The 24899-nt window shown below is 47.2% G+C and overlaps 1 protein-coding gene across 1 annotated transcript in view; it reads left to right on the top strand.

Annotated features, from left to right (window-relative positions):
• Positions 1-24899, top strand: part of TOR (target of rapamycin) — a 184186-nt gene that overhangs the window by 87346 nt on the left and 71941 nt on the right. Inside the window, exons 32-35 of the mRNA XM_086491773.1 lie at positions 7150-7247; positions 7704-7813; positions 7891-8064; positions 8152-8217. Coding sequence (XP_086347899.1) covers positions 7150-7247; positions 7704-7813; positions 7891-8064; positions 8152-8217 — 448 coding nt within the window. The remainder of the gene's footprint in view (positions 1-7149; positions 7248-7703; positions 7814-7890; positions 8065-8151; positions 8218-24899) is intronic.

The raw sequence follows: 24899 nt of genomic DNA, 5'->3' as shown, positions 1-24899 counted from the left end.
ACTCTTCATGATGTTAGGTATGTGCCTGGTATCAAGAAGAGTTTGCTTTCAGTTGGGCAGTTGGATAGCAGAGGCTTTTTCACTACATTTGGTGGTGGCATGTGAAAGATCCAATAGGGATCTATGCTTATTACTAAAGGCAGTAAGAAGGGTACTTTATACTATCTGCATTGCTAGGCATTACCTGGCCGCTTTGTCGCAATTGCAGAAGTGCAGTCACACACGGAGCTTTGGCATAAGCGTCTTGGATATATGAGTCATAAGGGATTGCAGACTCTTTCCTCCCTTGGTAGGATTGATGTAAAAAGCTCTAAACTTGATTTTTGTGATGATTGTGTACTTGGGAAGCATGTAAAAGCTTCTTACTCTCATGGAGCCTCTAAAAAGGCTAGTATTTTGGATCTCATACATTCTGATGTATGCACAATGCCAAAAAAAACTCATGGTGCTTCTCGTTACTTTGTGTCTTTCATTGATGATTGTTCACGTAAACTATGGGTTTATTTGCTTAAGGATAAGAGTGAGGTTTTAAATGCATTTAAACCGTTCTATGCCTTTGTTTGTACTCAAAAGGGTTTGAAACTTAAATGCATACGTACAGATAATGGGGGGGAGTATGTTTCTAAAGACTTTAATGTTTTTTGTGGTGAGAATGGGATTAAAAGGGAGCTCACTGCCCCTTATAATCCATCTTCAAATGGTGTTGCTGAGCGTATGAATCGCACACTATGTGAGAAGATTCGGTGCATGCTGTCTACAACTAATCTCTCGCAATTGTTTTGGGGAGAGGCACTTAAAACCGCGGTGCATATATGCAACCGATCTCCACATCGTGCACTTGATGGTGGCATCCCTGAAAAGGTTTGGTCTCGGCAAACCGGCTTCATATGACCATTTGAAAGTCTTTGGTTGTGAATGCCATGTGCATGTGCCTGTTGACTTGAGAATCAAACTCGATATGAAATCCTTGAAAGGCATCTTCTTGGGTTATGGAGATGAAGGTAAAATGGGATATAGAGTTTGGATTCCGAGGTCACATAAGGTAATTCGCAGCCGGGATGTGGTATTTAATGAACCTAAGTTGTTGAAAAATGCCACATCCGGTTACTTGGATAAGAAAAAAGTGAAATTTCAGCATGATCAGTCACTTCCACAACCATTTTCTACTGAAAATTCAGTTCCTTTTGATGCTGGTCCTGAGGGTCAGCGTCTTATCATCGAGCCGGATGATAATGGACAGCAGGGGGATGCTGAAATTCAGCCTGAGGGTCAAAATCAGCATGCTGAAAATCAGTTACAGCAGCCTGAAAATCAATTACAGCAGGGTATAAATGCTGAAAATCAGCCTCTAATTGATGGGGTTAATGTTCCGCATGATGTAGACCCATTGCCGGTAAACATAGATCATTGGGTGAGGAGGTCTACGCGTCAGAGACGTCAACTAGAGAGGTTTCAGCCATCTTTGGACTGTATTTTGTTGACTGATGAGGGAGAGCCTCTTACATACATAGAGGCCCAGTCTTGTGAAGACAAAAGTAAGTGGGAGCTTGCTATGAAATCTGAAATGCAATCACTGTATGCAAATAATACATGGGAGCTTGTGCCTTTGCCCAAAGGAAGGAAGGCTATTCCTAACAAGTGGGTTTATAAGGTCAAATGTGTTAATGACAAACCCAAGTACAAAGCATGTCTAGTTGCTAAGGGTTATGCACAGAAGGAAGGCATTGACTTTCAGGAGATCTTCTCACCTATAGTTAAGATGTCTACTCTCTGTGTGTTGTTTGCTCTATGTGCTATCTTGGATTTGGAGCTAGATCAAATGGATGTGATCACTGCTTTCTTACATGGTGACTTGGATGAGGAGTTGTACATGCATGAGCCTGAGGGCTTTGTCATTCCAGGGAAAGAGCATTTGGTATGCAAACTGAAATGTAGCTTGTATGGGTTGAAACAATCCCCTAGACAGTGGTACAAGAAGTTTGATACTTTTATGCTCAACCATGGGTTCAAACGCAGCCATGTAGATCACTGTCTTAACACTAGAAAGGCTCCTGATGGTAGTCTTATTGTGCTAGTACTATATGTGGATGACATGTTGATTGCTGGCAAGCATAAGGAGAGTTTGAATGCTTTGAAAAAGGAGCTGAATTCAGCTTTCTCGATGAAAGATTTGGGTGCAGCTGAACATATTTTGGGTATGCGTATTACGAGGGATAGAAAGAAGCGTCTTTTATTCCTTTCTCAAGACAAGTACATCAAGAAAGTGCTTGAGAGATTTAATATGGCTGATGCTAAGCCCCTTGGTGTGCCTTTACCTCCGCACACAAAGCTTAGCAAGCTTGATTGCTCAAAAGATGATGTAGCTGCCCATGCTATGAAAAGCATTCCTTATGCTTCAGCTTGTGGTTCATTGATGTATGCCATGGTTGCTACACGACCAGGCATTGCTTATGCAGTGGGAGTTGTTAGCAGGTTTATGTCTAATCCTGGCGGACCACATTGGGAGGCAGTGAAGAGCATTTTCAAGTACTTAAAAGGTACACAAGACACATGTATATGTTATGGAAAGGGTACACTATCATTGCGGGGTTTCTGTGATTCGGACATGGTAGGTGATCTTGACACTAGCAAGTCTACTAGTGATATGTATTCACACTTGCTAGAGGTGCTATCTCATGGTGTTCAAGGTTACAAAAGATTGTGGCATTGAGCACCATAGAGGTTGAATATATTTCAGCCACAGAGGCTTCTAAGGAAGCTATTTGGCTTGGCAGGTTGGTCAAAGATTTTGGTCTTCTTGCATATGCTCCAGTACTTGGTTGTGATAGTCAGAGTGCTTTATGCCTGGCTAAGAATGCCATGTTTCATGCTCGTACCAAACACATTGATGTGCGGTATCATTTTATACGACGGGTATTGGATGATGGCCTTGTCACATTGACAAAGGTCAAAACACAGGATAACCCTGCAGATGTTCTCACTAAGTGTCTTGCTAAGACACAACATCAACATTGCTTACACTTAGTGGGAGTTACTTAAAGGTACCACATAGGGACTTTAAGTGGGAGGTTGTTGGGTCTAAAGGCCCTTTTGGCCACCTCTCTTGTACACTTATATATATTTTATACTTTGGGGTGTGAACCACCCCTTGGGCCATTTAAATGGCCCCCTTATAATGTGTACCCTAAAACAATAATATAAGAAAGTGAGATAGCGTGTGAGCTGGGATAAGCCGTACGAAAAAGAAACCTGTGTCGATCTCTCTCTCTCTCACGCTCACGTTCTCAGCAAAAATCTCCATCGATTGTTTGCAGCAAGTGCTTCATCCTCTTCATTCCATAGGGTTCTAGCCGAGCACAACATGGTCCATCAGCTCTTGGACAAAGAGTGTTTCTTTGGCGGCGATGGTAGTCCCAAGATAGCAATCGCACTGGACCTCCAAGGCCACTTGATCGTGAAGAGACGTCTATTGGGAGATGTCGTGAAATTTCAAGATATAATCTGCTAGGGTTTCCATGGCAAGCATTTCAGGATACCCCACTATGCCAGAAGTTGCACTCCGGAGGAAGATATCAGAAACCATATAACTTCGGGCAAAATTTTTCTTGAAAGCTTGCCAAGTACTTGGAGTATGCTGCTTGGTAGCTATCAACATTTGCATGGCCCTGCCTTTGAGAAAACCAGTGACTCGAAAGAAATCTTGGATCTTTCTTTTGCAAGTGATCTTAATGGCTTATGCCTTGTAAGACATGAGCGATTTGCTCTGTCTGCTCTTTCGTATGACCGGTATGCTTTCAGAAAAGCACACGCGTGATGCTTTGATACCACTGTCACAAGACGGGCATCACGTGCCAATAGAAAAGAACAGACTAAATAGACTTTTAGCACTTCAATAACAACTGAACTGAGAGAGAGAGAGACGACACACGACACGGAGTCTCGAAATTCCACCCCAGAGAGAATTGGCCCCAAACCTTGGCGCCCCTTTCGATATTTCTTTATATTACTGCTGATTCACAAAGTACAACAGTCGGGGAGCACCTCCTCTGCAATCTGCGCGCTGACGAGTGTCAGAGAGGGCCCCCAAGGCTCATATTTAAAGGCCCAAAGCCTAAAAGCATCAAATATGAAAAGCTGACCCCAAAAAATCACTTTCCTAAAATTTCGGGATTTCCCTAAAAATCCGCCGCGAATTCCGGAACGTCCGTACAGGTGCCACATCATCATATTTTGATGTGCAAAGTTTTTTGACTGTGTTTTGCTTTATTTTTAATGCCTTTATGTCACTTGGGCCCCATTGGACGGGGTCCCGTAAGTTGGTGGGAACTCTTTTTTAAAAATAGGCCACTCGTCAAGACTTTGTAAGTCTGTAAAACTTCTCCCTGTTAGTCTGTAAAACTTCTTCCTGTTCTTCTGCTGCTTCTTCGTAGGGTTTTGGCTTCTCGGCCGGGATCTCCAGGTTGGCTCTGTTCTTCAGTGGCTTTGACACGTCAGCAATTTGTTACACCGCCCCGAATCAGATGAACGAAAGTACAAAACTTTGCCGCACTTGGGGGAAAGTGAAAGTTCAGGGAGCTCTCAGTTTCTTTGATGGAGGAGCCAAGGCAAACTTCGTCTCACTTGAATTGGCGGCTCGACTTGGAATTATGCCCGACAGGCTGAGGCCACAGGCGGAGGTAGTTCTACCGACACCTGGACGGGATGTTGCCATTACACCGATCATTAGTAAACTTCGTTTGCAATGTCAGGGGTGTTTAGGGCACGAGGATTGCTATATCATGCCTTTGGAAGGGTGTTATGTCCTCCGAGGAACCCCTTGGTATTACAAGAACAATGCTGTGGTTGACTATCGGATTAAGAAAGCGACTTTGACAAATGGAGGGCAAAGAGATTGTACTTGATGAAATTCAGTTTCTTTACTGGATTTTTCTTGAGAGAACTGAATGATGATTGAAGGTCGAATATGTTTGACCTTGAAAAGGAACGACAAGGTTTTCTGCAATAGAGGCTGACTGTTTCTCTGAAGGCGTACAAAGCGAGTTGCCTCCTTTACGTCGTGAAGATCTGAAAGCCCATGCTGTGTGTGTGTCCGGGCACTGCCATGTCATGAGTTTTTGAGAGCTACTCCCTGTCTCGTGTATCGTGCATCTCTTTCAGTTCAGTTGTTATTTGAAGGGCTTAAAGTCTGCCTCGTTTGTTCCTTTGTGTTGGGACGTGGTGTCCTCCCGTTGGACTAAGCATGATCCTGGTGTTCGTGTATGTCTTTCTCTACGGATGATAATGGACGTGCTCAATGTTATTCCTTACATGGGTCTTATCACATGGGCATTACCCTCTGCAAACGGCAATGGCTTGTCGTTTATTATTCCTCTAGACAGGCGTCTACCACAGGTTACGTTAATGGATGCAGGAGTAGAGGCTACTGAAGCTGCAGCGCTGGTAGTGTAAAAGTGGGTGCGGGATCTTTGCGTTGGCCCGGGGCACATTGCCCTCTTGTGCCTCATGAGACTGTTGTTGTGGCAACTAGCCTCCAATTAAAAGAGCATACGTCACCTTCGGTCTTTCAAGCTCATGGTGTAACCATGGTCCAAGGAATTCAGGGAAAAAGGCAATGGTACCTTCCTTGGATACAACCTCATAGCTACCTGTCACTAGTCCGCGATTGTGTGAGAAGATATACATCTGTTCAATAGCGCGTGTATACCATGTGAGAGGTGTGTGCCCATGTATGTAGTGCGTATTGTAAACCTGTACGGGGAAGTGTGCAGAAAATAACTCCGATGGTGCTCCATTTTTATGTCCAGTGTTTGTAAGGGCTGAATCCATTTCTGCTCTGTATCTGATTTCACAGTATCTATCTGATACCCCAATTCGAATATGTGCAACTAGGATCAAGGAAGAGGAATTGAAGGCTCTAACTAAACGGCGAAAGTGCATCAATACTCTATACATGCAAAGCCAGCCACTTGCTCATCTGGGCATACCAGTATAAGGTGTCCCCATATCAGCAAGGTGTTCGGAGTAGGTGAATGCTAAGATGAGATACCTCTTTGGGGATACCTCCCTTTTGCCATGGAGTAAAGGCTTCGCTCGGAACAATTCCTCAGGAAACGTTGAGTATCCTGTCACAAAGTGATGATGCGGTATGACTATCCTGACTGGATAAAGGGAACAATGGCCAAATTGAGGTGGACCAGATCAAGGGACCAAAAGCAGAATCCGGATTTGTGGTGTGAATCCCGCTGGGAATTTCTGCCGTGATTCACGAGTGGCCAAGTTCTGCCATTGGTCCTGCGATCCAGTCCATCATCCATTCGGCCATTGCCCTTTATCTGGTCAGGATAGTCATGACATTTGGTAACTTTGTGACATCTTTAGTAGTTTCTGATGTTTCTGCAGAGTGCTTTCTCTTTGCTCATTTCATTTATCCTGCTTTGTGTGCTATCTATTAGATTTGTAGCAAGTAAATCTTAAATGTTAAATGATCAATGGGTTGTTTTCACGAAGGTTTCAAACTCAATTTTGCTTCTTAAAGAAGCCTTCAAAATAGAGATCATTTTTGTGTGGATTGAGTTTGTTTTGTAGTCTTTGAAGGAAAAGCTGTGTTCTAAAAAGTGTGGCAGGATTATTGTGGAATGCTGTGCTTGATCATTGTCAATCGTGTCCAGTTCAAGTATTACAGTCCTATGTTCTGAGGAGGGAAGCACAGTATCGTAGTTGTAGAAGAAAAGCTGTGTTCTAATAAGTGTGGCAGGGTTATTGCGGAAGGCTGTGCTTGATCATTGTGAATCGCGTCCAGTTCAAGTAATACAGTCCTGTGTTCTGAGTAGGGAAGCACAGTATCCTAGTTGTAGAAGAACACAGTTAAGTGCACAGGGAAAATGTAATTATGAATTGGTTTTTATGTCTTCTAGCCATTTAACATTTATCAGTCCAGATTGTGAATTTTGCATATCTTGAGCCTGTGGTTTCTTTGCATTTCAAGAATTTAAGTGCTATGTTTTAAGTCGGGAAGCACATCATTGTAACAGTGGCAGAAGATCTCAGTTTAATGGAGAGGAAAACCATATTATGGTGCTGCTTCCTATGCTCTGTATGGATTTAACATTTATCTGTCTAGATTTTGAAGATTAATTTTTTTGTGCGAAGGTATGAAAAACTGCAGAGATGGGAGGAGGCATTGCAAGCTTACACAACAAAGGCTCTCCAGGCAACGAGTGTACATGCTATTCTTGAGGCAACTCTAGGTTTGTGTCTTCAGTTACCTAAATCAGTAATTATTAGTTACTATTATGCATTGGTTGGAGGTCTGATGATACTTTTGTCTTGTCTCAGGCAAATCAGATTTAATTTTTAGAAATAAAAATTTTTCCCTCCTTTAAAGACATTATTAGGAAAGTTTGTTACTGCAAAGCAAGATTTTTTTCTCGAAGAAGCACTAATTGTTACATTTAGCCACAGAATCTTGGTAACCACAAAAGTAATGTAGAATGTCATAAGGCTGTCTTACTTGTGCTCCCATACAACATTTTGCTAATTGTTTCAAGATGATGCTTGAAAAACAATACTGTATAGAATGCTTTCAAACCCTTTCCCTGAAGGGTTTCAGGCTTCACAATGAAATTCATTTCATTGATCTAAGAAAAAAGACCAAGTAAAGTATCAACATGGTTTCCTGGTGAAAATTATGACCACTTTTGTAGGGAAGATGCGTTGTCTGGCAGCACTGGCTCGTTGGGATGAACTCAATGACCTTTGCAAAGAATTCTGGACGCGGGCAGAGCCCGGCGCTCGATTGGAGATGGCGCCCATGGTACTTATTGATTTAAAGCTAGCTATTTACTGGTCTCATAGCAATTAAGTATTAACTGCTGCTTTGAATTATGGCAGGCTGCAAATGCAGCATGGAACATGGGTGACTGGGAAATGATGGGAGAGTACGTTTCTCGTCTGGATGATGGTGATGAATGGAAACTCCGTAATTTGGGAAATTCCTCCAATAATACTGAAGGAAGTAGTGATGGGCCATTCTTCAAGGCAGTCTTGTGCATAAGAAGAGGAAAGGTACAAATTGGCGGTTGTAAACACAGATTCTTATGACAAAAGATTTTCTTGTCACTAAACTTGGAGTTCGATGTGTTTATTATACAGTATGATGAAGCTCGTGAATACATAGAGCGTGCCCGAAAGTGTGTGGCAACTGATCTTTCGGGATTGGTAAAAATTTTCAACCATTAGTTCTTTTTGCAAATGTGTTTGGTGAGTGTGGGTGCACATGCTTATTTGTGCTCATCTGTGGGTGAACACGACTGTTAGAGAATCATTGAGCAAATAACATATTGCATGAATGTGCACATGCACACACAAGCGCATGATACCCTGCACCTTGCCCCCCTCTCCTGCACATGTATGCACACATGCACGCATAATTTTGTTAGAGAAGATTACCTTTGTTTCTGCAATGATTAAGATGCTGTGCACTCCCCAAGAACCGTTCGTTCGTTTCAAATCCAATATTTGGCAGCTGAAATGTTATTAGATCCCTCAAATAGTGCTCTAGAGACATGTCTTCTAGGTATGTTTTGGTGGAAGGACACTTTTAGACTTCTATAGCACTAGTGGGCACTAATGTTGTCAGTGGAAATGTCGTGGCATTTTGTTGAAACTGCGCATGATAGAGCTATCGCTTATATTATAATGTGGATAAATGGTCTGAATCTATAATTTTTACTTTCCTTTAAAGGTGATTTTGGGCTTTCCCTAGATGTATTTAAGTTTTGTGATAGTCTTATTGCGGGCAAGCTGATTTCTTATAGTGAAGTTTTCTCACCAGCTCCAACTAGTTAATACTGTGGACGCTCCAAAGACATGGCAAGCCTTCAAGAATATTTTCTCGTATATCCGTATTCCTTGGTTTAAAACAACTTTGCTACCCATTATCTTTAAGCAATCAACAAGAGGATCAAGAAACATCAATTAGACACATGCTGTTTTTTTTTGCAAAAGCCCTAATTTGCTCCCAAAAACTCAAATTATTTCAATAAAGTTAGAATCAGAATTCGTTCGCTTCATTACTAGGGCTTGTTGAGAGGATCAACTTTGACCTCTGTGGCATCTCCAATTTCTCATTCGTTGAAGAGATTTTGGGAGTTCTCCCTGTGATTTGTTGATGCGAAACAGTGTATATTCTTTAGATTCCATGGCGTCTAGCTGTCAGTCTGTAAGGAGGACATGTTTGGTTGCCAGAAAAGCAAATAGCTGAGCTTCTAAACTGCTATAACCGCAAGGCACCACGTGCTGACATAAAAGATTGGAATAGAGTTTGTAACCTGCAAAACTCATCTGTGAACACTTTTTATACTTGAGCTGTATGAGCACTTAATACTTGAGGTGGGACACAGTGACGCAGAGTGTCCCACTCAGATGTACTGGCCCCTCAGCTAAGCTTATTAATTGAGTTGAGTGTACAATTGCCAAGTGGAGCACACTCGTATAACTTTGCATGAATAATGCGGCCCACCCCACAACAACCTGACCTATCCATATAGGTGTGCTATGTCATCATTAGCTCCGCAAGAGATTGTGTGTGTGTGTGTGTGTGTGTGCGTGTTACTATGAGCCCCATTGGACGGGATACCCATCAGTTGGTAAGATTTTTAAATGTTGGGCCCCACTCGGCGACGATCTGTAAGTTGGTGTAACAGACATGGGCACTCCAAGTCGGGAATCTACCGCTACACCACAAACAATCACTTCAAAACAATTCACAGTTCACAATTGATTCTACACTGGCCCGGTGGAGTTCCGTGCCTAGAGATATTCGCCCCACTAGCGCCCCTTTCGGTATTTCTTTTTGTATTAATCTGTGTTCGAAGTACAAGAGTGCGGACAGGCGCTCACTCTCAGACCCTGCGTGGAGATGCTCTAAGTTGTGAGAGGCCTACCCGCTTATTTAAAGATCACAAGGGATGCTAAAAGCAAAGCCCCAAAAGTTGGTAAAAATCAAAAGCTTGGGTATTTTCAAAAGCCCTCATAAAATAAAGCAAAGGCTCTTTCTCTCTCTCTTTCTCTTATGCTTTAATAAAATAAAGAAGTCAACTCAAGCCCTTTCTCCCTTTCTACATTGCGTAAAATAAAGCAATATCGAAAGCTGCGCCGCTAGGTTGAAAAGCAAACTCCCGCAACTGTCCATGTAGCAGAGACTGTAATTTTCCGTGGGATGCGCCGCACAACGCTGGCCCTGTCCATACCATTCCTGCCACGTCAGCAGTGCTGCCGTACAGCTTGCCGCGTCAGCATTCTGCCACGTCAGCATTCCAGGACTGGGGCTGTCAATGCGGGAGGTGTGTGTGTACCGGGCAGCCACATCACAGATTTGTGACATACTCCTCTCTTAAAAGCATTGTAATCGCCCTCGATTACGCCTCAAAACAGACAAAAGCCATAAACTGTCTTAGTAGACACTGACTGTTAGTATCGACGCACTAGGAACACAAATCTAGCACATGTACCAATTGACAATGACATCACTTGACATCATAGGACATCACATGACAAATCACATTCTACATTCATTCGAATCCTAGACCATGATTTATCGGCAATGCAGTTAGCAATCGCATCTAGATCCACTCAGGACCTCATAGAAGCCCGATTGACTAACCCCTATTGCAACCATGTCTATCGAGATCATTCAGAGCAAAACACTGCAGTCATTTCGTCTATCAGTTCCTGCACTTAAAACAAGTCAAGAACAAATCAGTTTCATATTCGGGAATTCCATTTCATAAAGTCGTACAGTAGAATACTGTCAGCTCTCAGGATCCCTGAAGCTCAAAGAGACATCAGTGACTCTAGTATTCAAAGATCGAGGCATCTGTTGACAAAGGAGCGGAGTAACTTCTCTCTTGTGCATATTCACTGCACAAGATCTCCGGCCAAGCTGAATTCGGGGTTCCATGGGGTTCCATTTAGAATAGACTATGGTAAACCAAAAGCTTTAAGGTAAAGTTTCACAATCTGGGGAGTATCTGCTAGGTCCTCCTCCTCCATCCACTTCGCATCCAATGCAGGATAGTTCTTGAATTTAACCAAGAACCGCCTTATGTGCCAATATCTGTTTAGGAACTAGGATCTCCTCGTTTTCTTCCACACTGGGTTGCCCATCAGGCTCCCCATCTTCGGGCACATCACCTTTAAAAGGCTTCAAAAGACTCACATGAAATGCATTGTGATTCCTCCAAGTGTCGGGCAGTTTCAGTTGGAAGGAGACATCATTGATCGTTTCGGAGATCTGGAAAGATCCGTAGTATCTCATACTAAGCTTTGGAAAAAGACTCTCCTCTCTGAAACCGGCCCGTGGGGCGGTAGGCGTTGGCTTTCACCCGAAATTCTTTACTTTAGACACACACAGAGTACTTTGCAAAGGGAACCTGCAACGGGAATTAACACTTAATCACGCACACGGCTCGGAAGCTAGAATGCTCTGAGTAGACGCCGACAACCTGTAGGCCCCAAAATTTTCGCCCCTTTCGGTATTTCTTTATTCTATAGGAGGGTAAATTACAAAGAAGAGTCCTGGGAATCCTTTACCAGTATCACATTAGATACTACTTGATTTGGCCAAATTTTGGCAGCATAACAACCCTAAAATTTGCGCGATACCAATTCCCTTGCTGGAACTCACTTCCACCGGCATAAACCCTCTAATTCTTGCCCAAAAGCAGTAAATTCAGCACGCTGTATTTTCTGGTTTTTGCCATGTTTTCAGCCCCAAACAGTCCCTTAACTGTCCTCTGCCTGTACGGTGAGGTTATGACCCTCACCGGTGCCTGCTTTGGAGTAGCAGTTAGCTACCCCTGTTCCTGCTCAAGCAGGCTCTTGCCTCAGCACAAAAGCATGAACCCACACAGCTGTACATCAGTCAAATGAAGAGCCCTCTTGTGGGGCATCACATAACTGCACGTAGGGGAGAGAGAGAGTAGTGTGTAGCGTGCAGGGAAAGAAAGCACCACACTGTACATGAGAGGGAAAGAAAGCACTCCATATCTCTTAACCTGCGACGACAGGTTCTCAATGAAGCATCCCCCAGCATAAATCAAGCGCCCCCTATTTTGCCCTTGACCTGTAATGCATATGTGAACAAATAGATGCAAAAAGGGGAAGATTTCCATGGCTGCCAAAACCTGCGTATCGCTGAAAACGCAGCAAAACAGCCCTGTAAACATGCATCTGATGCCTTCCAATGCTGAAAATGAGCTCCTTGGACCTAGGCAAAGTCATGGGAAGCTTAAAATGGAGAGAAATGGCTGATAATCATAGTTAATAGCCTCCAAAACTGCTCCAGAAAGTCAGATACGTGTTTTTGTTCTCCCAGACTTGGTAAATTGACCAAAAAGTGCCACTTGGCACTCATACATCCAATTTCCCCGCATTGGGCTTCCTGCTTAAAAATCTCTCAACTGGTGCATCAGTTGACTTTGAAGCAGAGTAATAAAATGTTCCCTTGGTTATACCGAAGGTAATGACGCGAACACATTTCATGGCTGAAAATAGCAGTTCCCTAAATTTTAGGAGATGCTTTCGTTGGACTCCCACCGGTCATCTGACCATCTATCCTCATTGAGACCGCATCCAAAAGTGCAATGTGGCCCAACTGTCGGATACTTTCTGTTGGTGATCTCGCCTTTATTGAGTTCACTTCCTAGTATCCACCAACTTGCTAAGTGCGACGGGGGACCTACATGATCTTGAACTGAGCCTAGACATCCTTTTACTTTACGAGTTCCAGTGCCGACCAACTTCCCGTCTGCGGGTGAAACTACCGTTCACATTGGCCATACAATGTTCGACCGTTAGCAACTTCAAAAAGATGGTCTCAAAAATTAAACAAAAATCATTGGAAAGAAACCAACAACTAAGGTTAGCAGTATCAAGGTTATGACCCTCACCGGTGCTTGCTTTGGAGTAGCAGTTAGCTACCCCTGTTCCTGCTCAAGGAGGCTCTTGCCTCAGCACAAAAGCATGAACCCACACAGCTGTACATCAGTCAAATGAAGAGCCCTCTTGTGGGGCATCACATAACTGCACGTAGGGGAGAGAGAGAGCAGTGTGTAGCGTGCAGGGAAAGAAAGCACCACACTGTACATGAGAGGGAAAGAAAGCACTCCATATCTCTTAACCTGTGACAGGTTCTCAATGAAGCATCCCCCAGCATAAATCAAGCGCCCGCTCTTCTGTCCTGGACCTGTAATGCATCTGTGATAGATGCAAGAAGGGGAAGATTTCCACGGCTGCCAAAACCTGCGTATCGCTGAAAATGCAGCAAAACAACCCTGTAAACACGCATTTGATGCCTTCCAATGCTGAAAACGAGCTCCTTGGACCTAGGCAAAGTCATGGGAAGCTTAAAAATGGAGAGAAATGGCTGAAAATCAGAGATAACAGCCTCCAAAACTGCTCCAGAAAGTCAATTACGAGCTTTTGTTCTCCCAAACTTGGTAAATTGACCAAAAAGTGCCACTTGGCACTCATACATGCAATTTTCCCACATTGGGCTTCTGCTTAAAAATCTCTCAACTGATGCATCAGTTGACTTTGAAGCAGAGTAATAAAATGCTCCCTTGGTCATACCGAAGGTAATGACACGAACACATTTCATGGCCCAAAATAGCAGTTCCCTAAATTTTAGGAGATGCTTTTGTTGGGCTCCCATTGGTCATCTGACCATCTATCCTCATTGAGACCGCATCCAAAACTGCAATGTGGCCCAACTGTCGGATACTTTCTGTTGGTGATCCGACCTTTAGTTTATGCCTTTATTGAGTTCACTTCCTAGTATCCACCAACTTGCTAAGTGCGACGGGGGGACCTACATGATCTTGAACTGAGCCTAGACATCCTTTTACTTTACGAGTTCCAGTGCCGACCAACTTCCCGTCTGCGGGTGAAACTACCATTCACATTGGCCATACAATGTCCGACCATTAGCAACTTCAAAAAGAGGGTCTCAAAAATTAAACAAAAATCATTGGAAAGAAACCAACAACTAAGGTTAGCAGTTGCCACGTCCTCGTGACACTTTTCCTTTTCTTTCTCAGGCGTGCCTTCTCAAAACGTAAGAGCACCCAATGATCCTCCTTCAATTTCAAATCGCGACGATGGCCATATGCTGCCTTTTTCTGTCTTTCGTGAGATTTTTGCAAAGACTTGCGAACCTTGGCAAAAGCCGTGTCCAAGTCGTGCGTGTACTCGTCAGCTTCAAAAAATCTTATCTTTCGTGCTTAGGAAGGGTGGAACCTTCACAACACCTTCATTAATCTCGAATAGTGCGTTCCCCGTCGAAGAGTATATCGTGTTGTTGTAGGCAAATTCCACCAAAGATAGATACTTTTACCATTGAGTCTTCTGATCTGAGATATAAGCCTTCAATAAATCTAAAACCACTGAATTGGCAATCTCAGATTGCCCGTCAGTCTGCGGGTGGAAAGATGACGAGAACTGCAACCGCGTGCCAATGTTCTCCCAAATTGCCTTCCAAAACAAACTCTTAAATTTGGGGTTCCTCTCGGAGACAATCGTCTTGTGCATACCATGTAATGTAAAGATCTGGGCCACAAACAGTCTTGCTAAGTGATCCGGCTTGATTGTTTTCTACACTGGAATGAAATGAGCCTGCTTGCTAAATCTGTCAATAACAGTCCAGATACCATCGTGACCACTCTGTTTTCTCGAGAGTCTCGGCGGAAAGAAGTATCTCTCTAAACATTTCAAGGTGGTAGCAATGCCGCGGTGACCCGTAAAAGACGGACAGTGGCATTCATTCATAACCTTTTCCCACGGCTTCCTAGACAAGGTATCTGCCACCAAATTCTTCTGTCCCTGCACATGGACAATCTGGAAGTAAAACTGTGACAAGATGTTCGCCCACCGGATCTGCTTTTCCGATAGCTGCTTGACTTCTGCAAGCCCGTCAAAGTCAAAACTGGTCCCGTAGTGAATTTCGCTTTCAAGGTCTGAAAGGGAGTCACCTCTGTGAGTCCCCACGAGGAAGGGATTCCTTTCTGAGCCAAGATATGCAAATGGGAAGCAACCTCTGCAAACTTTCTAATGAACCGCTTGTAGTACAAACACAATCCCAAGAAGCTTCTAACTTCATGGATATTCTTCAAATCGGGCCAATCACGGATAGTCTTTATCTTGGCGGAATCCATCTGCACTCCTGTTGCTAACAGTGTGTCCCAAAAAGTGTATCTCTGGTTGGAAAAATTCACTTTTCTTCGCATTAATCACCAACTTGTGATCTCGTAATGCCTGAAAGACAACAGATGATCTCTATGTTCTGCCTCATCCATGGAGAAAACAACGATGTCTTCAAAGAAAGTGCCAACGAATAGTCTGTACTCTCTAAAACTCATGTCCATCATCCGGTTAAATGTCGCAGGAGCATTGGTAAGGCCAAACGGCATCACCACAAACTCAAATAACCCGAAAGTCGTCCGGAAGTCTGTCTGATAGACATCTCCCGGCGCGATTCGGATCTGATGATATCATTTTTTAAGTTGATCCTACTAAAACACGAGGATCCCTGAAGCCGGTCAAGTATATCATCGATTCTAGGATTCGGAAATCTCTTCTTGATGGTGATTTCGTTGGAAGCTCTATAATTGATGCACATTCTCCAAGATCCGTCTTTCTTCAAAACCAACAACACGGGAGAGCAATACGGTGAAGTACTAGGCTGGACAAGACCCTTTTCCAAGAGGTCTTTCACTTGGTTCATAATCTCTTCGTTTTGGGCTCGGCTCACACGGTAAGGTGGCCGGTTCGGTGGTGTGCTTCCAGGTATCAGATCAATGGTATGATCTTCAGGACGAGCGGGTGGTAACTCGCCTGGCAGGTCCTCTGAGAAGCAATTGGCATGAGAGTGGAGAAAATCATGGGGTTCTTTATCAAGTTCAAACATATTTGTCATATCCTCATCACTCAACTCTTTCAAAAAGATCGAGTAAGCAAACAGACTGGATTTCATTAATTTAGAAATGGCCAAAGCCGATACAATAGGGACAGACTCGCCCTTAAGTTTTATACCGAATACAATGGTTCTGCCGTTCTCTGTGGTCAATGTCGCTTTTCTCGCCCAATAGTCGACCACGGCGTTGTTCTTGTGGTACCAGGGAATTCCCAAGAGGACATCACAACCTTCCAAAGGCATTATGTAAAAGTCCTCATGCCCCAAATACCCCTAACAATGCAACCGAAGTTTGCCAGTCTCACAGGTGTCACAAATCAGTGATGTGGCAGCCTTTTGGGCGGGACACATATACCCCAGGTGTTGTGTCAGGCCTAGCCCTGGACAGGAGGGAGCAGCAGAGTAAAGCACACACCTTCTCCCCAGTTGGCTGGTCCCGGAATCTATGCTGAAATGCTGACGTTTCAGGCCAGCAAAACCCGGCGGAAATGAAGGAATGCTGACGTGGCAGTGGTTGTACAGAATTCTGTGTTTTACGGAAGCTGTACGGCAGCCCTCTCTACGCAAAAAGCTGGCAGCTTTTGGACTTGCTTTAGTTTACGCAAGGTAGCAAGAGGAGAGAGAGAGAGAGAGAGAGAGAGAGAGAGAGAGAGAGAGAGAGAAGCTCTTGGTTTATTTTATTAAAGCATAAGAGGAAGAGAGAGGAAGAGCCTTTCCTTTTTTGTTTTTCCCGAGAAAAAGATCCTTCTATTAGTTAATGAAAACTGCCCATAGGGCTACACCCACCTCTGCAGGAGAGGGCTACAACAAGCATGATGGGGAGACTCTCCCAATGAAAAAACAGCATATATACAATGAGGCTAAATCAAGAAATGGGAGGAGGGAAGAGCCACACAGGTGGACAGTAGTGCCATCTGGGCATCCCCTGGACAATGGTGTAGAAAGGCCCAGGGCGCCAGAGTCGAAGGAAAGCCTCGCGGCGCTCCCGCATGCGGTCGGAGCTGCCCTGTAGTCCCTCAAGCTGTCCTCTGAGAGTATGGATCAGCTCTAGCCAAAAGTCACGAACACTCTGCTGGTGGCACAGGGCGAGCCTCAAAGATGCGGAAACAGCGGGCCCGCCAGGTGAACCAGAGAGCTAGGCCGTTGATGAGCTCCCAACACTCCTCTCTCACTGCACCACTCCTGTGGAGTAAGATCTGTAGCAGGCTGGAGAGTAGGTCGCCCCCCCTGCATCACTATCATCCTGCTGGTGGAAGATAGCTCAAACTGAAGTGTCGGGTCCATGAGGGTGGACCAAGCCGCTGCCCCCCAAGTGTACTGTCGAGCCGTGGAGAGGGCAGGCATCAGCCGAAGAACTCGTAGCCACATCTGCTGGGCCGAGGGACAGTCCCAAAGACAGTGACGCTGACTCTCCACCAACTGGTCACAGGCTGCACATGCGGCCGAGAGACCACTATGCACAAGCCAGCTCCCTACTGCTGTGGCTCTGTGTGCAATCAGCCACTGGAACAAAGTGACGCGCCTCGGCTGTCTGGAGTCCCACAGCCTCTGCCAAAAAGTTGCCAAGAACTCGACTGTGAGGCCCTCCTCCTGCCAATGACGTGCTGCAGCGGGGCGGGCCTCTCTTTGTGCCGCAAGTATATGACGTCCAAGCCGAACAGTGTACTGAAAAAAGGGGACTCCTGGGCGGTCTGCAGAAGAGAAGGGGTCCCTCCATAGCCACTCACCAGGATCCCACTGTACTCGTGCTAGTGGACAGCACTCCCAAGCCCATAGCCTCTAGTGTTCTGTCTCAAGAGCTGCTGGGTCACGGTCGATGACGCAAGTCCTCCCACAGATGCCCACAACTTGGATCCTCTGGAAACAGCACTCTGCTACTTGCGGGGCCTCTACTGCAATTCGCTGTAATCGTCCCCCACCCTGAAGCTCGAAGAACACTCGAAGAACAGGGCTGGGACAATCTCTGAGAAAGCCCTGACTGAAATGAGAACCTCCAGTCGTGTAAAGGCTCCCATCCACCGGGGTGCGACTGGCTCGAGAGGCGTGAGCCACTTAGCTGGAACTGACTCTGAGATGTCCTGACACATGTCTGCACCCCTCTCATGCCTTGTAGCTGCTCAGCCTGCACCTCCTCTCACAAACCTGTGAACTCTAGCCAGTCACCTAGAGAGCGCGCTGGACCTGCTGCCATGGGACCCCAAGAAACATGAGGCCGACTCCCAACCAAGTGGCCTCTCTGAGTGCTAACCATGGGGTTCCAGACGAGGGGTTGCCGTAGGCGCTCCTCCGTGCACGTCGGCTGTCTCTGCTCTAGGCCACGCCGTAAGAGCTCCCAAGATCGAAGCAAACTCACAGCGAATCGGTCCTCTAGTCTGCTGCTCAAACCAACTCGGCGCAACTCTGTAAAGATCCATCTGGTCGAAGGTTGCCAAGGTCCTCCTGACTGAGGCACCCTGGCACGAAGCCTCTGCAGCAAGAACTCCTTCCAGGGCTCCTCGCCTGGAAGAAGTCCTCTGACGACGAACTTCCCAAGAAGGGCTCTGCTCTGCTGTGCTGGATCAATGATCCCAAGTCCTCCCTGAGAACAAGGAAGTGTGATGACCAACCAAGCCACCTTGGCTCGGGCAATCTGAGTGTCGCGACCTGACCAGAGGAAGTTCCTGATCAGCCTCTCTACTTGGCTGATACAAGAACTCGAGAAGATCCAGCAAGAAGTGATGTACCACATAGTCGCCAACAACACCTGGTTGGCAACTACTACTCTACCAGCCAGCGAAAGTCGTACTGAGCTCCAATGTAACAGCTTTCTCCTGATGGATAGGAGAAGAGGGGCAATCTGCTGCTCGGGGGCCAAGTCCAAACCAACCTGACAGCCCAAGTACCGAACTGCAGTCCCTGGAGGAATCCACGTGAAACCCTCTCCTGGCATCCAATCTGGCAGAGGAGCACTGCCAACCGAGAAAGCCACTGTCTTTCTCCAATTGATCAGTGCGCCTGATGTACAGCAGAAGGTCTCCAAAGCCTGCTCACATCTATGTAAATTGTCCTCCTGGCCCTCTAAGTACAAGGCTGAGTCGTCGGCAAACTCAACGTCCAGAAGTTCATCTCCCCGTATAGGGAGTGCTAAGCCCCTCAGACCAACCTGCTGTGACACCAAAAATCTGCTCATCGCCTCCGCATAGAACAAAAAGAGAAAGGGGGCAAGAGGACAACCCTGTCGGACCGATCGTGTGAGCATGAAGCGCTCACCTCTACCTCCTGCCAAAAGCACCTGACTGTGAGCCTGTCTGTACAAAGCTGACACGCCTCTGATCCAAGCATCTGAGAAGCCCATCCTGCGTAGTGTGCCCTCTAAAAAGTCCCAGTCAACTCTGTCGTATGCCTTCTCAAAATCGAGAAGAAGAATCACAAGGTCCTCCCCACGGAGTCGTGCCAGGGTAGAAGCCTCCCAGAAAGTGAAGATGTTGTCAAGGATACTGCGTTCCTTGACAAAACCTGTCTGAGTCCCATGTATAAGGCTCTCCAAAAGTGGCTGAATCCTTAAACTCAGAGCCTTGGCAAGAATTTTGTAGGCTGAGTTGAGAATGGTGATGGGGCGCCACTGTCGAATCTCATCTAAGGAGCCACCCTCCTTTGGAATGAGGTAAATCACTCGTGTGTAGAATGTACTGAAAGGCACTACAAAGATCTGGGCCAAGCAGGTCCGAGTACTCCAAGAAGAAGATGGGAGTCAGCCCATCCTCACCTGGACAGCTACCACGAGGGAGGGCCCTAAGAGCCGTGTGCAGCTCCTCAAGCTGAAGAGGTATCTCTAGCCTCTGGCGCATCTCCTCAGTCACAAGACAAGGCATCTGTGCCCAAACCTGCTCCCTGCATGCATCCTGTCTCTCTGACTGGGGCTTAGCCGACAGTAACTCACAGTAAAAGTCAGTAGCAACTGCACGCATATCCTCGGGCTCACAAACAACTAACCCATCGGGTCTCCTCAACTGATTGACCTTGGCATGCGAGTGCCGAGGTCCCACTGTTTCATAAAAAGCACCTGTCACTCTGTCACCCACCTGAGTCCACTGAGATGCCTGTCGATGAAAGGCAAACTCATGGCGCCTCTCCTCTGTGCAAGCAAGCTCCTGTCGAGCCTGCTGTAACTCCTCCTCCAACCATGGACTGTCTAGATGCTGCTCCTGCATCCTTTGTAGTGAAGCAATGCCTCGTCTGAGACGCTGCTCCTCCTCTCTCGCTGCAGCCCGTCGAGCCAGAGACTCATGAAGAAAAAAGTGGCTAAGCTGAGATAGGCCTGAGGCCACTCTGTCTGTAGGTGGAGCGTGGCTGTCCATGCCCTCTGTCCAGAGAGCCTCGACCCTCTCGGTGAGTGCTGAGTCCAACAAGACCCGCTCTGGGATGCGAAGCATCGTGCTCCCACTCCTCTGCCTGTCTGCCACTGTGAGGATCACTGGTGCATGGTCCGAGAAGGATGTCCCTGCCAGGATGCCCACTGGTCCCCCCAAGTCACTGAAGTGGTCACTAGTGTAGAAGCCATCTATGCGCGATAGATTCACTCCTCCCACTCTGCGGTCCGATCTAGAGAAGGCAAGACTCTCTGGAGGCCTCACAAAGCCAGAATGCTGCCATGTATCCGAGACCCTCAAAGTCATACACAACCTCTCCCAAGGTGCTAACTCGACTCCATGGACAATAGCATGGCTGCCTCCGTTCCTGTCACAAGGGTCCTCCAACATGTTGAAGTCCACTCTTACACACCACTGGTCAACCTGTGGCAAAGACTCAACAATCTGTGACCAAAACTCTGCACGAGCACTCGGCACATTGGGCGCATAGATGTTCAGGAAACCCACAAGGCCACCCTGAATCTGCATAGTAATCCACTAAGCCTTGCTTGGCACAATAATCCCTCTGCCCACAATGGCCTGCTGCAATGAGTCCGCAATAGTCATACATATCCCACCCTGGATGCCTCCAAGTCCAAAAGCAGCTGACCAAAAGGTATCATAATGTCCACGCATAATCTGACCACATCGCCGAATGCGGCTCTCAGACAAATGGTGCTCCTGAAGCATAAGGAGATCAATCTCTCCTCCCACAAGGCAACGCTGAAGCTCCGGACGGAATCGGCCCCGCTGTCGCTGAAACTGGGGCCCACCTAGTCCTTGCATGTTCCACGAGACGGTCCTCATGGGGAGCGAGAGAGAACAGATGGTGCCGCAGCAGCAAGACGGGCTATCTACGAGGCTGGCTTGGATGGGGAGTAATCCGCATCCGAGCGTCCTCTAGATAGGCGAGATTGTAGTGAGTGCCTGGTCCAAGCCCAAGCAGAGCGAGCCGTGCGTAAAGCAACCTCCTCTATCCAGGAGTCCTCATGAATGTATACATAGCAAGGCAAACACTGCGTATCAGCAAAAAAGTACACCACAATGTGTCTACATCCTGCTGAGTATGGGGGTGTCACCGCAAACTTGGCCAGTGGCCACAAAGTCTGCAACAAATCTGTAACGCCAAGTTCTCCCATGTGGTGAGAGAACTCGAGAACCTGTGTATGCAATTATCCCACCACAGAGTCGAGGGACCACTCTGTCTCAGTCCTACCACAGAGGGGGAAGGAGAAACCAACTGCTGAGTCTAAGGCCTCTGTCCCCATAGCGGCGAGGAACAAAGCGTGGACCCTGAAGCAGGCTGCCTTGTGGTCTGCTGCGGAATCGCCGAGAAAGCGAGTGAACCCGTAATCGAAGAAATCCCAGCGGCGTCGGAGGTCAATGCTCGTCAGACCACGAGGGATAGCTGCAAGGGAAGATGTCTGAATCTGCAGAGGGGGCCGCAAGAAGGGCTGACCCTCTCTCGCTAGGCGACTCGTGACAAAGGCGCTGCCAAGAGATCTCCTAGCCGCCGGCGAGGGACCAGTCTCCTGAGTCGACTGTGGTACTGAAGCAAGAAGAGGGGGAGAAGGAGCTGGGTGGGGCGGAGGAGAAGAGAAGCGGGGTGGGGCGACAGAGACAGGGGGGCGAGGTGTGGAGTGGGCGGGAGCAGAAGGCGGGGGAGGGGATGAGGAGGAGGAGGGGAAATCGGAAGGTGGAGCGGCTAGCGAGGGTGAAGCGGAGGTGGAGGCTGGCGTAGGGGGCTCCTCCTGCTCAAGAGGACCAAAGCGGTTCCCCGTGGGAACCCACTGCTGCTGAGTAGGCACCTGAGGGCCACTCTGAGTGCCAGGCTGTCGCTGTGGCCCCTGGCGTCGACGGCCACGGGCCTGCTGCCACCCCTCCTATGCTGGAGCCCCAGGCTCGGAGGGTGGCTCTGAATCTGTGCGCTGTGTCGTTGGCTGTGGCTGCGGCCCAGCCTTGGTAGGCTGGGGCTGAGGCTGAGGTGCGGGTCGTGGTCTCCTTCGTGGATAGGCCTTCGCTAGGTGGCCCATCTGTCTGCAAATGAAGCATCGGTTCGGAAGACCCGAGTACTCCACACTCTGTCTAAACCAACCCCCACTCACCCGAGGCAGAAGGATGACCTTCGGGAGCGTGTGGGTATCTCTGACCAAAACTGGAACTGAAGGGATGCCAGCTGCCTTGGCAGCTACTGATGCTGCCGTACGAGGTGTCTCCAGGACAGTCCCGATGGCGGAGCCAATCGTGGAGAGAAGTGGAAGGTTATCCCTCCGTAAACCCGGAAAGCAGACTAAGATGGGGATGTCTTCCTGCTCTACTAGCACATCCGAAGTCGGGTCAAAACCATGTCGCCACTGTCGAAAGTGGGCGCGTGATGCTCGGATGGCCAGTGGACTCATAGCTATGACCTTGGAGGCCATCTCGGAAGTCTCGAACTCAATCTGGTAGTACCCCCGTCTGAGAATCTGGACATCCAAAATCTTGCCCACCTCTGCGAGAAGGCGGGCCTGGAGAAGGTCTCGCAGCTCTCCTCTGCTAGGACGGGTGCCGAGAACCTTGCAGATGACAGAAGTCGCCTGCAAGCGTTCTACCTCTGCGGCAAGGTTCGCTTGCTCTGTCAGCGAAAGAGCAAGTCGAATGGTGGGCTCAGCGGGGTCGGGCGAGGGGGCTTGAGGCGAGTCCCTCTGTGGTGGAGCTGGAGCCTCCATTTGTGTCTACTGCTGAGTCGAAGAAGCGGGCGGTGAAGAAAATCTGCAAACGAGTACGGCAAGCACTTGTCCGAAGAAAAAGTGTTGCAGAGCCAGGTGCAGAAGACCTTCGGGAGCGATGAGGACAGGGAGGGGGGGGGATGGGGGGATGGCGAGGGCGATGTGGGCAGCCGGGTAATGTGCAGGTGCACAAGCGGCAGCGAGCGGGGGGATGGGGTGGGGATGGCAACGCGAGAGGAGGGCAGCGGGCAGCCTTTGGGGCAGCGCGAAAACAGGGGGGGGGGGAGGGGGGGGGGGGAGGTTAGCGATGGAGCAGCAAGGGGGGGGGGGGGGCGAGTAGCAGTAGCGAGACCTAGCAAATCCACATCCATTAATCTTTCGGAAGAGCCTTTCCTTTATTTTTATTAGGCTTTTAAAAATACTCAAGCCTTTGATTTTTACCAGCTTTTGGGGCTTGGCTTTTAGCATCCCTTGTACTCTTTAAATTCGTGGGCAGGGCCTCATAACTGAGAGCATCTAGACGCAGAGTCTGAGTGTGAGCGCCTGGTGGCACTCTTGTACTTTGAACATAGATTAATATAAAAAGAAATACCGAAAGGGGCGCCAATCTTTGGGGCTAATATCTCTAGGCACGGAACTCCGCCAGGCTAGTGTCAAATCAATTGTAAACTATGAATTGCTTGAAGTGATTATTTGTGGTGTCGTGGTAGATTCTCGACTTGGAGTGTCCAAGTCTGTTACAGTGGTATTAGAGCACGGCCGATTTCTCTTCTTCGCGAAATTCATTTTCATTTTTTTTTTACTGCGGCACTTATGGCTTCAAGCAAAGATTAAACGACTCCCTCTGCATCCGGTGATGCGGGAAGGGATCACAACGAAGATTCACGCGAGGAGTATGGCCCGCCTCGGCCTACTCAGGCGGAGCGTCAAGAGATGGAGCGTCGACAATTGATCGGCGATGCAACAAAGATGATGGTTAATATTGCCAAGGACCCGAAATTGGCAAAATATACGAGCAAGACTTCTTTCGAGGAGGTGCACACGCGGTGGCAGAAGACCACAAAACCACCCCGCAAACCTGCTCTCAAGAAACCTCCGACTCTCAAGAAGTATACAGAGAAAGAGTTAGAAGAGGTGGTTGATGCACAAATTGCTTAGCTTGTTGACGTGCAAAACAAAGCTAAAAAGCACGACAAAAAGCAAAAGAAAGGCGCTGACTGTCACCAACGTGTGACTACTATCTATCCTTTTTGTTGATTTCTTTCTTATTATTTATTTACTTTCACTTTCTGAAAACACCCCTCGGGAAATCTAACTGCCCTGCATTGCATAGCTAGTGTGGAACAATCCAGAGGGAGTCCAGGCCTGAGGGCAAGAGAGCACTAAGGTTGGACAAGGACTATGGTTAGCCAAAGTGGGGTGGTCATTGACTAGCCAAAGTGGAATCCTTTGCTACAGAGGCTACATTTCAGTTTTGGGTGTGGCTGCAGTGTACAAAGGGGGTCAGATGACCTAGAAAGATACAATGGTAGCATCTCCTAAAATTTAGGGAACTGCTATTTTGGGACCTGAAAATGTGTTTGCGCCATTACCTCCGGAATGACAAGGGGAACATTTTCTTACTCCGCCGTGAAGTCAACTGGGCAACCGGTGGGGAGATTTTTAGGCGGCAACCCCGAAATGGGAAATGACTTGTAAATGTGCCAAGTGGCACATTTTTGTGCACTTTCCTCATGCAAGAGAAGGTGGCGCTGAATTTGAAGGGAAAAGAGGCTCATTGGCAGATTTTGTCACAGGCTAAGAGCTATGGAGTGCTTCCTTTCCCTCCTATGT

Source organism: Adiantum capillus-veneris, chromosome 2 (assembly GCF_014529385.1).
Source record: "Adiantum capillus-veneris isolate H3 chromosome 2, ASM1452938v2, whole genome shotgun sequence".
NCBI lineage: Eukaryota > Viridiplantae > Streptophyta > Polypodiopsida > Polypodiales > Pteridaceae > Adiantum > Adiantum capillus-veneris.
This window is presented reverse-complemented; position numbering and strand designations above follow the sequence as displayed.